This window comes from Triturus cristatus, chromosome 6 (assembly GCF_964204655.1).
Source record: "Triturus cristatus chromosome 6, aTriCri1.1, whole genome shotgun sequence".
In the NCBI taxonomy this organism is placed as follows: domain Eukaryota; kingdom Metazoa; phylum Chordata; class Amphibia; order Caudata; family Salamandridae; genus Triturus; species Triturus cristatus.
The window spans coordinates 880443077-880457239 of record NC_140589.1 but is presented as its reverse complement, the minus strand read 5'-3'; the positions used below and the strand labels follow the sequence as shown (position 1 = coordinate 880457239).

Here is a 14163-nt window from a genome sequence, read left to right as displayed (position 1 = left end):
GAGTAGGCAGTAGTATATGGGACCACTGCCTGCTCTTAAAAAATATTTTTTTATAATCTTAAAGGGAATGGGCTCCCATAGGGACTCCTTTTCATTTGCGAATGTGTTACTACCTGCTTTGAGGTGTTGGAAAAATATAATTTTTTTACGACCGGAATTCGGTCGCAAAACATTAATACATACCACTACGAAACAGTATTTGGAAGGGACACCTTAAACACGCCCCTTCCAAATACCGAATCGCTTATCCAGACCTACCATAGTGAAAATTGAGACATGCTTATAAACTTTCCTTAATTACAAGGTGGTAGACGTCACAATCCTTCTAATTAAAATATCGCAACCTACTTCAGGTCATTAGTAACTTACCAGGGCTGGGGTTAATGCGTCTTTTGCCTCGGTCTATACTATGATGATCAGACAAATTCATAGATGGCTCTTTATTCCTCATACAAAAGTCAGTAGTAGGGAATGGCAGTCCTATGTGGACAAGATAATAATTGCAAATATTTAAAACTCTGAAACATTCAGATTAAAAACTATTTTACTGTTCACAAGATAGCACATAAAATGAATAGTGTTTTAAAGTCAGTGTCATAGATATTTTGTTGTTGATGAAAACGGAGTGCTCAGCTATTTCAGGAGGTAACTAGAATTCAAAATGTGCTGAATTGTTTCACACTCGCTTTTATGAATGAACTCTCAGTTATGACTTTCAGTTGATATAAGGCGGGAAGGGAGAAAAATAGCACAAAGCGCGGGGCATGTTCCTCTTTCATCATTCCTAGAATGGCCTCCTCTCCCACCTTCTCTGAGATGGTGTTGGCCTGCAACAGGGGATCTAGCCCGTGGCACTTACCTATACTTCAAGCCTTGGCAAAGAGCTAGCATCCTAAACGTGTGAAGAGAGGCGAGGATGGTGCAAGGCAAGGCTTGCCTGTGGTCTCCAGTGGTGATGAGTAGAAGATCTGGAAGGAAAAGGTGACCTAGAGTGGCTTTAAGAAAACAGTGGCGGACTGGGGTAAGTCTGGGTCTTCATTCCAGAACTTAAGATGACAGTAGAAAGGACACAGAAGGAGGAGTGAATCTAGAGAAATCCTTTTTTCTTTGAAAGGCAGGCGTTTTCCTTAAAGGAAAACGGGATGAGTTTCAAAAGAAAAAAATGAAACGTTTTAGTTTAATTTTTAAAAAATAGGCAGTGGTCCGTGGGACCATTGCCTGCTTTGAAATATTAATTTTGGAACCTTCTCAAAGGTGAAAGGGGTCCAATGGGAGCCCCTTCCTATTTACAAATAGTTAACACTACTAAGTTTTACTGTTATGCAATTTGAGCATGTAAAATAGCATTTTTGCGGTCGGAAACGGGCTGATTTGTACATATATTCCCAAGTATCTTCATTTCGCACATGAGCCAAAACACAATGCATTTCCTCCAGACCTACCATAGTGAAAATTGAGCCATGCTTCTAAACGTTCCTTAACTACATGCTGGAGAGACATCACAATCCTAATTTAAACATTGCAACGTACTTTGGATCATTAGTAACTTACCAAGGCTGGGGTTAATGCTGCTTTTGCCTCTGTCTGTACCATGATGATCAGACAAATTCACAGTTGGTTCCTTATTCCTCATACAAAAGTCAGTAGTATGGAATGGCAGTCCTAAGGGGGTAAGATAATAATTGAAATAATATTTTTTTTTATTTTTTTTTTGAAACCGTTTATTACAAGACTCAACAAATTATACAAGTATGGGCCTACAACCTTCCGGCCGGCCGCTAGCAATAAAAGGAGCATACGGTATACATTTATAAAACACATGGTGCTGCGGCCGAGCATTTACAGGGGATAACATCGTTGCGTGCCCCACTATTCAGACCCCATTATACGGTTCCATTTTAAATTTAAAGTACAACAAACACAAACAAACCCACAAGGCAATCCTCAATCGGAATAGCAACACGTGCTCCCCTAGAGGGGGGATTCTAGCCATCCATAGGAATCTCAAGAGGGGGGGGAGAGATCAGAACTAGGGTTGGGGACACCCAATGCCCAGGTACCGGGGGGATGAGTTGGCTAAGGGGACGGGGCCGGCGACGGATCAGGCAATAGGGGGGGAGCACAGATTCCCCCGCGGTAGGCGTTCCAGGGGCCCCACACTTTCACCCATGTCGCAGGCTTACCTCTCGCCACATACACCACCTTTTCCCGAAACATGCACCAATCCATATGTTCCTTCCAGGCCGAGACAGTCGGGGGGCTCTGGGATCCCCACAGCTGGGCAATATCACGCTTGGCAACCATATACCCCAGAGTCACCCACCACGTCTGCGGCACCGAGTAATCGGTAGGCTCCCACACATTCAACAGGCATCTCCTCGCTTCGGGCAACAGCGCCACATGCGTGACCACTCGCAGCACCTCATGCACACCTCGCCAGAACCCCTCCACTTGCGGGCACTCCCAAAGGATATGCAGAAAAGTCCCCAGCACACCACACCCACGCTTACACAAACCGTCCTCAGCATAGCCCATACGCAGGAGCTTTGGCCCCGTCATGTAGACCCTGTGGAGTATCTTGAGCTGGACGAAACGAAGGCGAGCCGGTATGGCCACCTCTTTCGGGGAGGCCACCGCGGAGATCCAGTCCTCGTCGTCCAGCTCCAGCCCATCGGCTACCCAAGCCTCACGAAGGGCAGTCAGCAAGTCTGAGCGATCGTTGATCAGTTTTTTGTAGATCAGTGAGATCGTGCTGTCAGGGACGTGTCCATCCAGCACTCTATCCTCCAGGGGGGAGCACTCCGGGATGGAGGCAACGTCCGGAAAGACGGAGCCCAGCGCATGCCGGACCTGCAAGTACCGAAAGTACTCGCTGCCCTGCAACTGAAATTCCGTCTGCAGCATCTCGAACATTTTAAATCCTCCCCTCATCCAGAGATCCCCCACTCTACTGATGCCTATTAAATCCCACTTCTCAAAGCCCTTCGAGGTCCACAAGGAGCCCAACCGCTCAGACGCGTATAGTGGTGACGCCCGGGTCAAACGGTCCTTCCACCCCATTGCAGCATTGGCCACGTGCCACACTCGCACCATGACACTCGTGGGGCCCGTCAGGCGAGCGTCGGGCGCGCTAGAGTAGAGCGCTCGATTATAGTCACCACCTGGGAGTAGCATCCTATCCATTTCAAACGCCGGGTTTAAGGCTGGCCCATATAGGCCCTGATTAATTGCAGCTAGCTGGGAGGCCCAATAATACCGTTTAATATCCGGGAGGGCAATCCCCCCGTCATACCAGGGGAGCGTCAGCTTAGCCAGGGCAATACGTGGCCTCCCGTCCCAGAACAGGCGGCGCTGCAAACTCTCCACTTCGCGGAAGTAGCGCGCTGGGACGAGGTCCATCGTGTTCTGCAACGCGTATAGAAAACGCGGCAACGACATCATTTTAAACAATGCCGCCCGGCCGAGCGGCGAAAGCGGCAAACGCCGCCAGCGCGCGACATCCTCTTTCAGACGCTGGAGGGGGGGAAGCAAGTTCCGATCATACCGAGCCTCCGGGTCCAGAGTAATGAAGACACCCAGGTACCTAAATCCCTGCGGGGCGACCTGGATCGGACAGCCCCGCGGGAGGATAGGAGCCTCCCCAGAGAGAACATACACACACGATTTAGCCCAGTTGATGACCAGACCGGAGTTACGACCGAATGAATGCAGAACATCAACTAGTACTATGAGTGATTTACGTGGGGAAGCTAGGTACAAGAGGATGTCATCAGCGTATAGGGATACGCGGTCCTCATACTCGGGGGTCCAGGGGAGACCACGGATGGAAGGCTCCCACCGCAGCCACTCCGCCAGGGGCTCCAAGGCAAGTGCAAAGAGGAGCGGCGAAAAGAGGCAGCCCTGTCGAGTGCCCCGGCCCAGCTCAAACGGAGCCGATACTCTTCCGTTCACCACCACCTGCGCCAATGGGCCCGAATATAGCAATTTGACCCAACTGATGAACCCTGGGCCAAATCCAAACTTCGCAAGCATCGCCCAGATATATGGCCATTCAAGCGTGTCAAACGCCATGGTGGCGTCGAAGGACGCCAAAATGGCCGGCTCCCGTATAAACGGGGCATGTGCGAGCACACCGTGCAAACGCCGCAGATTAAGGGCTGTGTTGCGATGAGGAATAAAGCCAGACTGGTCCTGATGAACCAAATCGCCCACCACGCCGACCAGCCGATTGGCCAGTACCTTAGCGAGAATCTTGGGCTCCGCATTCAGCAGCGAAATGGGCCGATAGGATGTAACCCGGTCCCGAGGTCTCCCCTCCTTGTGGATGACCACGATTGTAGCCAGACGCTGGTCCGGCGGGAGGGAGCCCACCGAGTGTGCCGCCAGGAACATAGCCCGGAGGTGGGGTGCCAGCGTATCCGGTCGTAACTTATACAACTCGATAGGGAGACCATTCGGACCCATGGCCTTGCCGGAAGCGACCGAGCGTATGGCGAGGGCGATCTCGTCGGAGGTGGGAGCGGCGTCCAACGACACCCTGTCCTCCCCGGAAAGGGAGGGCAGCGCGATATCACTGAGCAGGGCAAGGGAATCATCTTCCGAGCAGGGAGACACCGGGGAATACACCCCATGGAAATAATCCGCGAAGCAGGAGACAATTTCTTCTGGCTCAGTCACACACACACCATCCGTTTTCTCAATCAGCGGGACCACACGATTCGCTCTCTCTTTTTTGTCCAACCACGCTATAAGTTTACCAGCCTTATCACCCACATCATACAGACGCCCCTGTTGCTCTCTACTGAGGCCCCCGGCCGCCTCCGTGACGAGGGCCCTGTAGGCCGCCTGCTTGAGTTGGAGGACATGTAATGCAGTATCCGTCACCCCACCTTCTAAATTCCCCTCCAACTCGGCTATTTCAGCCTCCATCCGGGTCACCTCCTCCCGCTCGCGCCTCCGGGCATGGGAAATAAGGGATAGGGCCTCCCCTCGGAGTACTGTCTTGAAGGCCTCCCATAACGGTATGGCCGAAGGCACAGACCCCACATTCTCATCAAAATATCGCTGAAGGGATTTAATCAATGCAGCGCGAATGGAGGGGTCGCGCAGGTACCAAGGATTGATTGGGACCACCCTACCCTCACCCCTCGGAAAGACATCAAAGTGCAGTAGGAGCGGGGAGTGGTCCGAAATACCCCGTGGCAAATGGCGTACCTCTCCCACCCTCCCAACATAGGCCGCCGGGACAAGGACATAGTCTAGTCGTGAGAGACTACCATGGGCTCCCGAGTGGAAAGTATACTGCAGCTGCGCGGGGTGTTTTAAACGCCAGCAGTCCACTAATCCAAATGTATCTAAGAGGCCGGGTAGCCACGCCTGTGCCCGGGGGAGGTCCCTAGGGGGGTGACGATCCAAAGATCCAGATACCTCCGCATTGAAATCCCCCCCCACAACCAAAAGCCCCCCCGGAAGGCCAAGGAGAAGGCGACCAAGGTCCGCAAAGGTGGTCGACTGCAGCCCCGGTGGGATGTATATTGACACAAAGACAACCACTTTGCCCTCCAGTCTTCCCACCAAGACCGTATAACGTCCCCTATCATCGTGGAGCACCTCATCAATCTCCAACGGGAGCGAGTTCTTCACCATGATGCCCACACCCCGTGAGCCGGACGTAAAGCCCGAGTGACCCACCAGGCGATAGCCACGCCGATTCATGGCGCAGAAGGAGTTACCAATGAGGTGTGTCTCCTGCAGAAAGACTACATCAGGCGAGATTCGCTTCAAAAACTGCAGGACCACACCCCGTTTGATCCTGTCCCCCAGTCCATTCACATTCCAGGATAACAAAGTTAGTTCCCTACCCCCCATCATATACAAAAGCCATCATTCGTACCCCGGAGAGCACTTTAAAACCAACACAATAATACGTTTGCCTTGTGATAAAAACGAACAACACCCCATCCCTACCCACCCACCCCAACAGAACTCCCCCCTCCCTGCACCCCTGCATGAGCCCAAACAGCCCCCCCAACGTGCAGTGTGCCTGTCGCCCCATATGTAGTTAGACTAACTAAACCCCCTAGAGGAGGAGGGAGAACCCCCAAGAGACCCAACACAACCTCCATAGGAGGGGAACTTACAAAAAACTGACGCAGAATTAAAAGTGGCATCATTTTCGTCCAGAGTGAGGCCCATTAGTAGACCCTCAGTCCTGATCCAGCGTGCCGTCTCCCCCCGCCGCCCCCCCCCCCGCCCCCCCGATCACGATCCCCGGGCAGAGTATCCAGCCAGTCCCCGGCCGCCTCGGACGATCAAAGAAATGCGTGCGACCACCCACCTCCACACGCAACTTGGCCGGGAAAAGCATGGCATATTTGAGGTTTAGGTCCCGAAGACGGCGTTTGACACCTAGGAAGCTCAGTCTCTGCTTCTGGACCGCTGGGGTGAAATCAGGATAGAAATTAACCTCCATATTGTCAAGCTTGACCGGTCCATGCAGTCTGGAGGTTTGCAGGATAGCGTCTCTATCCCGAAAATTGAAAATCCGGGCGATGAGAGGTCTCGGGGGGGCTCCGACATTCGGCCTTCCCCCGGGAACCCTGTGAGCCCTCTCCACAGCGAAGAATTTGCTCAGCCCCCGTGGCTGGAGATGGGTAGCAATCAGGTCCTCCACAAAAAGATCCGCCGCCGCCTCCTCGCGTCCCTCGGGCACCCCGATAATGCGGATGTTGTTCCTCCGTGCCCGACTCTCGGAGTCCTCCAGGCGTCGATCCATTAGCGCAGTCGCCCGACTAAGCCGGCGCACCTCCGTTTGCAAGGCCGCCACATCTGTCGTTAGGCCCGATGCGGTGTGGGCCAAAGACTCTACTCGGTCATTGGTTTTGGAAAGATCGGCCCTCACCAGGCCAACATCCACGAGGACCGAGTCAATCTTCTGCGCCAGTGTATCAAACCGCTGGCCCACCGAGGCCTTCATCTCGGCAATGGCGCCCATAACATCTCGCAGAGTCAAATCTGCGGGCAGGTCTGGGGCATCAGGAGGGCTCTCAGGGGACTTGCGCGGTCCATCTGGCGATCCCTTCTGGAGGGTATAGCGGTCCATACTGTTGGCCTGATGGACGGCGCCGCGCCGGGTCGATTTGGTCTTTGCCCAGTCTCCATCTTGTTTCGTGGCCATGGCCACCAGTCTCCCAGTCGCACCAGCCACGTCGTGTAGGGCAGGAAAGCAGACACGAGCTCCGGGGGGGCCCCCTCAGGGCAGCGGGGTGGATCACAGCCTGCAGGCAGGCAGGGTCTCCCAGCAAGGCCACACCACACCAACACCAAGGGCTCCGCGACCCAACCTCGCAGAGACGACAAGGTGGTGCGAAAGCGAAAGCGAAAGTGCGGAGCACGCGAGTCGCCAGGCCCTGCCTGCCGCTGTTGTTCACTTTGTCACTGGATCACCCCACAGCGCAAATCCGGGGTCCGGCGAGGGGAAGGCCGCACACTTCAATCGATGCTCACTCCGGTGTCCGAGGTCCGATTCGGAAGCGGGAAACGGGTGCCACCTCAGCTCAGGTTTACCAACCTAGTCCCCTCATCCAGGGCAGGATAATGTCAGGATAATCGTAGGAGGTCGCGGAGGTCCTCGGGAGCCTCGCACCTACGCGGCCATCTTGGTTGCGCGCTAGGCTCCTCCCTGAAATAATATTTAAGACTCTGAAACATTTACTGTTCACATGATAGCACATAAAACGAATAATGTCTCAGTTGTGACTCTCATTTGATATAAGGCCGGAATATAGCAGAAAGCGTGGACATGTTCCTCTTTCGCCGTTCCTAAAATGGCCTCCTCTCCTACTGTTCTATTAGATGATGTTGGCCTGTGACTGGAGAGCTGGTCTGTGGCTCTTACCTATACTTCAAGCCTTAGCAAAGAGATAGGATTCTAAAACTGTGAAGAGAAGCGAGAAGGGTGTAAGACCAGGCTTGCCTGAGGTCTCCAGTGGTGATGAGTAGAAGACCTGGAGGCAAATGATGACATAGAGTGGCTTTGAGGAAAGAGTGGCGGACTGGGGTAAGTCTTTACCTTCATCCCAGAACTTAAGAGGACAGAAAAAAGGAGAAAGAAAGAGTGGTCAATCTAAATTCACTTGATCCTAAAAGGGGGTTTTGAAGCTGGAAAATAAAGCAAAGGGGTGCATGAGTCTTGTGAATTCAACACCTCTGGTCCAGGCCAGCACTCTCCCCAGCAGCTCCGCTTCACGGCCGGACCGCCCCGGTTCAGTGCCCCTCCTGGAGCAGTGTTTGCGCCGGCAACACGACACAGCGTCACAGGTGTCTCCACACTTGCTGGCTGTTCCGTTCTGTGGCCGTTTCTCGCTGATACCTCTTTTTGTTAAATTACTTAATTTTGTTTAACTTACTTAATTCTGTGGGTTCACTGTAATTTGTTCTCTTGTTGTTTCCTCCGCTGTGCTGATCTCTATTTCTCGCTGCTGCTGCCCCTGCCGCCCCTCCCACCAACACAGCCCCGCCCCTGCCTCCCGAGCTCTGGTCCCACCACCTCCCCTACTTTATGGCGACCGCTCCGCTGGCGCGCCTAAGGCAAGCCCGTCTGCGCCCATTCTCGTCCGGACCGCGGCCAGCGCCAGGAACCCTGGTTCTCCCAGGCCCCACCGCTACAATTTCACCACCCTCCACTCACTCAATCCCGGAAGAAATACCGCCTGTGGAAGATCCTCACCGAACACCACCCACGGACAGTTCTCGTCAAAACCCTGACATGCATCTTCCTCAACGTGCACTCCCTGCACTGACACGCCGTAGAGATCTGGGACCTGATCGACACCCTCTCACCCAATGTCGCCTTCTTCTAAAAACCTGGACTAACACCACCTCTGGCCCCAACATCGCCACTGCCATCCCAGACGGCTACAAGATCCAGAGGAAGGACCGCCCCCACCGCCCAGGAGGAGGACTCGCCATCGGGCACAAGACCCCCTCCAAATCTCCACATCCAGCACGAATGACCCTCATTCCAACACAGAACACCTCCACTTCCAGATCAGCCCCAGGACTACGCTACGCGGCACCCTCATCTACAGACCGCCGGGACCCCGCACCTAGTCCACAGACACCATCGCCGATCTCGCCGCACCCCACGCCATCACCTCCATGGACTACATTCTACTCAGGGACCTGAATTTCCACCTCGACAACTGCAACGACTCCGACTCCACCACTCTCCTCGACAACCTCGAACTGAAGCAGCTGGTCAACACGCCCACTCACAGAGCTGGACACACCCTTGACCCAATCTTCACGGAAGGGACAAGCATCTGCTTCAGCCACATCACCCACCCACTCTGGACGGACCACCACTGCGTCCATTTCACCTTCAACACCACCACCGCACCCAAGCCCGCCCCGCACCCGCCACGAAGGAACTGGAGCAAGGTCACAGAGGAACACCTCAATACCACCATCATACAAGACGCCCCCAGTGCCATGACCGACACCAACTCCGCAGCCATTGGATTTCACCGCTGGGTCTCCCGTTGCGCCGACAAGCTCACACCCCTCGGCCTACCCGCCAAACAATGTCCTCTAAAGGTCGCCTGACTCACCACAGAACTGCAAGAAGCCAGGTGCTCCTGCAGACGCCTAGAGAAAACCTGGGGAAACCAGAAAACCACGGAAGCAAGGGACAACCACAGGAGCGCCCTGAAGGAATACCACCAGCGCATAAGAGACACCAAACAGACCTTCATAAGAGACAAAGGCCAGACCAACGCGACCAACGCCAAGGAACTGTTCAACGTCCTACAGCAGTTCTCAAAACCCCCCAGCGACACCACGGACGCTCACACCTTCCCAGGAACTTTGCGACAAGCTCAGCTCCTACTTCCATCTGAAGATTAAGGCCCTCAACAACAAGTTCAGCGAACAGACGCCAGAACTCCCCCTACAATGCTGCCGACAAGCCAACCATCATGACCTGGAATCCCGCCACCGTCGAACACATCACCGCGACCATGAAGAAGACCACTCAGGAGCCCCAACGGACCCCTGCCCACCACACATATTCCACAGGGCCGCCGCCATCGCACCTAAACCAGGACAGACCATCAACGCCACCTTCATGTCCGGTATCTTCCCAGATGACTAGAAACAGGTGGAGGTTAAACCCCTCCTCAAGAAACCAGCGGCCGACGCAACAGACCTGAAAAACGACCGGCCCATCTCTCTCCTCCCTTTCGCGGGCAAAGTCACTGAGAGACTCGTAAACACCCAGCTGACCGCCTTCATCGAGGAGAGCTCCATCCTAGACGCCTCCCAGTCCGGATTCCGCAGCAACCACAGCACCGAGACCGCTCTCCTCGCCACCACTGATGACATCGGCATGCTAGTCGACCACGGACACACTGCGGCCCTCATTCTTCTAGACCTCTACGCAGCCTTCGACATCGTCTCACATCGCATGCTCACAACCAGACTTAACGACGCGGGTATACAAGGAGCCACCCTCGACTGGATCCAATCCTTTCTCTCCGGCAGAACCCAGAGGATCAGACTCCCTCCCTTCCTCTCCGAACCCACCGATATCAACTGCAGAGTACCCCAAGGATCATCGCTCAGCCCCACGCTCTTCAACGTCTACATGGCCCCCCTCCTCGCCATAGTCGGACAGCATGGGCTCAGCATTGTATCCTACACGGACGACACCCAGTTCATGCTCTCACTCACGAAGAATCCCGAAGACACCAGACTCTGCTTCCAGGAAGGAATGAAGAACGTGGCAGCCAGGATGAAAGACAGCTGTTTGAAGCTCAACTTAGAGAAGACCGAGGTCTTCATCCTCAGACCATTCACCTCCGCCTGGGACAACACCTGGAGGCCCTCCGTCCTCGGAAACCCACCCACCTCTACAGATCACGCATGAAACCTTAGCATCATCCTCGACTCCTCCCTCTCCATGAACCGCCAGATCAACGCCGTCGCCTCCACTAGTTTCAACTGTATGCGCATCCTCCTCAAGACCTTCAAATGGATCCCCCCCAACTGCAGAAGGACCATCACCCACGCGCTCACAACCAGCAGACTGAACTACGGCAACACTCTATACGCCGGAATCAACAGTACTCTTCTACACAAACTTTGAAAGTGCCCAAGGCAAGGCCTTTCCAGGCAAGGGATAGAACAAATAACAAAACCTCTGACAGAGGGGCAGAAAGGCGATCCACCTGGTGTGTAGAACACCACGCTACAAACTTGTCCCAACGTCAACAGCAGATGGATTTGGTAGAAGGATGCCTGGCTGCCAAAATATCATTACAGACTTCAGGAGGAAAATCAAACTCCCTTACCAGTTGCTGCTCAATCTTCACACATGAAGTTGAAGTGTGCACAGGTTCAGGTGCAGCACCTTGCCCTGCTGCTGTGACAGGATGTCCTCCTGAAGGGACAGCCTGATCGGAGGAGCAACTCGCCAGCTCTGAGATCTGGATACCACACTCCCCGAACCCCATCCGGGACCACTAGGATGACTTTGGCCCAGTCGGCCCAAATCTTCTTGAGAACTTGGGGTAGTAGCAGTATCAGCAAAATAGTTTTCAGGAATCATGACCCCCACTCAAGGTGAAATGTGTCTCCTGGAGAGAGCCTCCTTGCAAACTCCAATGCACAGTTCACAGTGGTGGCGAACAAATCAAGCCAAGGCTCCACCCACGCTCCCACCACTCTAGAAAAAGAGTGCGAGCCACCTCCGGATTTAGATGCTACTCATGATCCACCAGGCACCACTGTCTGTGCTAGTCCGTCCTAGCTTTCAATGGTGCTGAACAACCAAGAATATTTCCTGGAGCTCCAGCCATGTTCAGAGGTGCAGAGCTTCTTGGCACAGGGTCCACGACCCCACCCAACCATGTTTGTTGCAATATCACATGGGGATGGCGTTGTCTGAGGAAACAACCTTTACAACGCATGCATTTACAACGCAAGTCATTACAACGATGCATTGCTACATCGCATGCCATTACAACGCAAGTCGTTAAAACAACTTGCGGTAGGGAGCGGAAGGTGTTGGATTTGTTGGATTTTCAATCCAACACCTTCCCTACTGTTGCACACACTCGAGTTGGAATAGTAAATTATACTATTTCAAACTCCAGCCCCCCACCTACCGCAAGTCATTGTACCGACTTGCGTTGTGATGCCATGCTATGTAACAACGCGTCCTTGTAACAGCTTGCATTGTAAAGAGTGCTATTCGTTGTTATTGAACACCTGAACCAGCCTTCCTTTGATGGATGGTATGAATGCTTTCAGTGTCAGGAGTATTACTCTCAGCTCCAACAAATTGATGTGGAGCTGGGATTCCGCTGGAGACCAGTGTCCTTTGATCTCTACCTTTCCTAGATGGCAGTCCCAAACCAGGAGTGGTGCATCAGTCACCTCTGTGAGATCGGGGTAAGGGAAGGGAGAGAGGTCTAGCGCTGACCCAATCATGGTCCGTCAGCCACCACTGCAGATCATTTGCAGTTCCCTCTGATATCTGGACCTGTTTAGAGAGATTCCCCTAATGCTAAGCCCATTGGGACTTCAAGGACCCACTGCAGAGCCTGCATATGCCAGCTGGCAGGTTGTAATAGCATGATGCATGAAGCCCAGCAGTCTTACAGTCAGTCTCACCGAAATGTAGGAACGAGGCTGAAACATCGGTGTCATAGCCTGAATATCCTCGCCACTCTGGAGGATAGGCTTAAAACTGCACTGAGTCCAGAATGGCTCCAGTGAAAGGCAGCGACTGCGAAGGAGTCAGGTGTTACTTCGGCATGTTGATAGAAAAATCAAGGAACTGCAAGAGATCTTCTGTAGCCTGGATGTGGGAGGCGACAGCCTGGGACGAGCCTGCCTTCAACAGCCAGTTGTGAAGGTAAGGGAAGAATGAAACACTTAAACTCCGCAGATGTGCCACAACCACCGCCATCACTTTGGTAAATGCCAGAGGGGTGCTGCTGAGGCCAAAAGGAAGCACAGCAAACTGATATTGCGCTTGGCTCACCGGGAACCACAGGGAATGCCAGTGGGCAGGCAGGACAGGAATGTGGAAGTTGACGCCAAACGCTACCATCCAGTCACCATGGTCGAAGCCAGACAGAACCTGAGCCAGTGTGAGCATATTGAACTTCTCTTTCTGCAGAACGTAATTGAGGGGGCGCAGGTCTATAATAGGAGAGTAGCGGGAATACGAACCACCACCTCTCTCTGGCCTGGACACCCTCTACATGGCTCCCTCAGCCAACATGGCCTGCAATTCCGTAAAGCGAGATGGGCCTCAGTCAGTTCTTTGCATGGTGGCAATGGTTGGGGGTTGTCCAATAATGGTAGGGCATACCCGTTATGCACTATAGGTAGCACCCACCAGCCCGATGTAATGCTGGACCATTGGGATAGGTAATGCCTGATCCTGCCCCCAAAAGGGTGTGAGCAGGATGGAGAGCACACTAAAGAAGTTCGGGGCTGCAGAGGCTGAGGGGGGACTGGGCAGCTTGCGCGCATGGTTCCCACATCCTCTTTGGACTCCATGGCTGCTTCCCCAAAAGAATGGGCCGGCTGTTATACCACGTAAAGATGCCCAAAATTGCCCCTTCTGCGGCCGCAGTAGGGACAAAAGGACTGTTGTTGCTGCCAGGTCGAACGGGAGAAGCCCAAGATCGAGATGTTACCCTGCTCTTGCAGAAGGACTCAAGCGCCGCAATGGTCTTCTCTCCTAACAGGTGAGACCCATCAAAGGGCATGTCAATGAAGGATGACTGAACATTCCCCAAAAACCCAGTGGACATTAATTAAGTGTGGTGTTGAAGTACCACTATAAAAGCCATGGCTCTACCAAGGGAGTCTGTGGTATTCAGTCCACATCGAATGACGAACTTAGCCGCATCCCTGCCGTCCATTTAAACATGGTTGAGAATTGTACTGCCTTCCTTAGGCAGCATGGGAAGCAGCTGGACGACTGAACCCCACAACACATGGGACCAACGGTCCAAGAGGCATACGGTGTTCATCGACCGTAATGCAAAGCTGGTAGAAGAAATGATGTGCTTCCCTGAGGAATCCAGCCTCTTAGATTCCCAATCCAGTGGTGTGGTAGGGAACCCGCTTAGGTTGATTTTGGCT

General features: G+C 53.4%; 1 protein-coding gene across 2 annotated transcripts in view; it reads right to left on the bottom strand.

Moving 5' to 3' along the window:
• The window catches only part of LOC146818004 (uncharacterized), a 279254-nt gene that overhangs the window by 167246 nt on the left and 97845 nt on the right, over nt 1–14163 (bottom strand). For both annotated transcript variants that reach the window (XM_085611482.1, XM_085611481.1), the window contains exons 7-8: nt 1552–1662; nt 370–480 (exon numbers count right to left, since the gene is read on the bottom strand). In XM_085611482.1, the coding sequence (XP_085467608.1) occupies nt 370–480; nt 1552–1662 (222 nt within the window). The remainder of the gene's footprint in view (nt 1–369; nt 481–1551; nt 1663–14163) is intronic.